The 1,518-nt window shown below is 39.9% G+C and overlaps 1 protein-coding gene across 1 annotated transcript; it reads left to right on the top strand.

Moving 5' to 3' along the window:
- Positions 1-486: 486 nt before the first annotated feature.
- Positions 487-1,455, top strand: LOC107125193 (olfactory receptor 6B1-like). Its single transcript, XM_015428641.1, has one exon. It carries the CDS (start codon positions 487-489, stop codon positions 1,453-1,455), a length of 969 nt encoding a protein of 322 aa, XP_015284127.1.
- The last annotated feature ends 63 nt before the right edge of the window (positions 1,456-1,518 follow it).

The raw sequence follows: 1,518 nt of genomic DNA, 5'->3' as shown, positions 1-1,518 counted from the left end.
CCAGTTAAAGGGTAGGAGTTGTTGTGAACTATTGTCTCCAGGATAGAAACCTTAGAACTATTGCCCATCAGAATAGAACATGCACTCCCAAAAAATCCCCCAGCTATTGGAAAAATTTGGCAATATGGCAGAAGTGCTTAGAAAACTGAAAATAGTCAAATCCTTCCATCAAATTCCTATTAATTCTAAACCCACTATAATTAGGGTTGGCAGACACATTTGAGATAGGATTATAAAAATCACAAAAATTCAGAGTATACTATATGACTATAGAGTGTATTCCAGACATTGTCACTGAGCTTTGTAAACCTGAAACTAAACAAAATGCATGCCATGTAACATAGGAAATAAATATCTGTTGTGACCTCAGTATGATTCAAGCTTCTTTTTCCTTCTCTAAACTTCCTTATTTCTCATGTTGCCTTTCTTGAATTGATAGCTTTTTTCTTCATTGCAACTGTGTACCATCCTCAGTACTGCAGACCTATGGATCACAACAACAAGACTATCATCCGAGAATTTGTTTTAGTTGGGTTTCCAACCAGCATGGATCTGCAAGTGCTTCTATTTGTGATATTCCTGGTGATCTATGTCCTGACTCTCCTGGAGAACATTATTATCATTGCTGTCATCAAAACCAACCCTCAGCTTGACAAGCCCATGTACTTCTTCCTCAGCAATCTCTCTTTCCTTGAGACATGGTATGTCTGTGTGATTGTCCCCAAACTATTGGTTGATTTCCTAGTGGAAGACAAGAGCATCTCTTTTGAAGGGTGCATGACTCAGCTCTACTTTTTCAGCTCCCTCATATGTACAGAGTGTGTTCTTCTGGCAGTCATGGCATATGATCGTTTTGTGGCAATTTGCAATCCATTACGTTATCCAGCAGTCATGACCCAGCGCCTCTGCCTGCAGCTAGCAGTGGGTTCATGGTTAACTGGCTTCTTGGCCTCAATGCTAAAGGTTCTTTTCATATCTCGCCTGCCATTTTGTGGCCCTAATATTATTAACCACTTTTTCTGTGACATTTCCCCATTGCTAAATATGGCATGTGAGGATATGACAGTGGCTGAAATTGTGGATTTTGTCTTAGCTTTGATCATTCTGTTGGTCCCACTTTCGGTCACCATAGTTTCTTATATCTGCATTATTGGCACCATTTTGCGCATTCCCACTGTTCAAGGTCGGAAAAAGGCATTCTCCACATGTGCTGCTCACCTTACTGTAGTTGTCATCTTCTTCTCAGCCACTCTCTTCATGTATGCACGGCCAAAGAGGATCCACCCTTTTGATCTCAACAAACTGGTGTCTATTGTATACACCATTGTCACTCCAATGCTGAACCCTTTCATTTATTGTTTGAGGAACCAAGAGGTCAAGGGAGCTCTCAAGAAAGTTTTCAAGAGCACTAGGTCTCTCCCCAAAGTTTTAATTCCAGTGACTACTATTGAGTGAGACAGATAGTTCTTAATGTTTTTGGAATTTCTTCATTTTTTGTTAAATTTACTCATTAAGGGT

This window comes from Gekko japonicus, unplaced genomic scaffold (assembly GCF_001447785.1).
Source record: "Gekko japonicus isolate JY-2015 unplaced genomic scaffold, Gekko_japonicus_V1.1 scaffold23102, whole genome shotgun sequence".
Taxonomy (NCBI): Eukaryota; Metazoa; Chordata; class Lepidosauria; order Squamata; family Gekkonidae; genus Gekko; species Gekko japonicus.
This window is presented reverse-complemented; position numbering and strand designations above follow the sequence as displayed.

Excerpts from the sequence above, each read along its gene's own strand:
- LOC107125193 (XM_015428641.1), top strand. The coding sequence starts at position 487 with ATGGATCACAACAACAAGACTATCATCCGAGAATTTGTTTTAGTTGGG.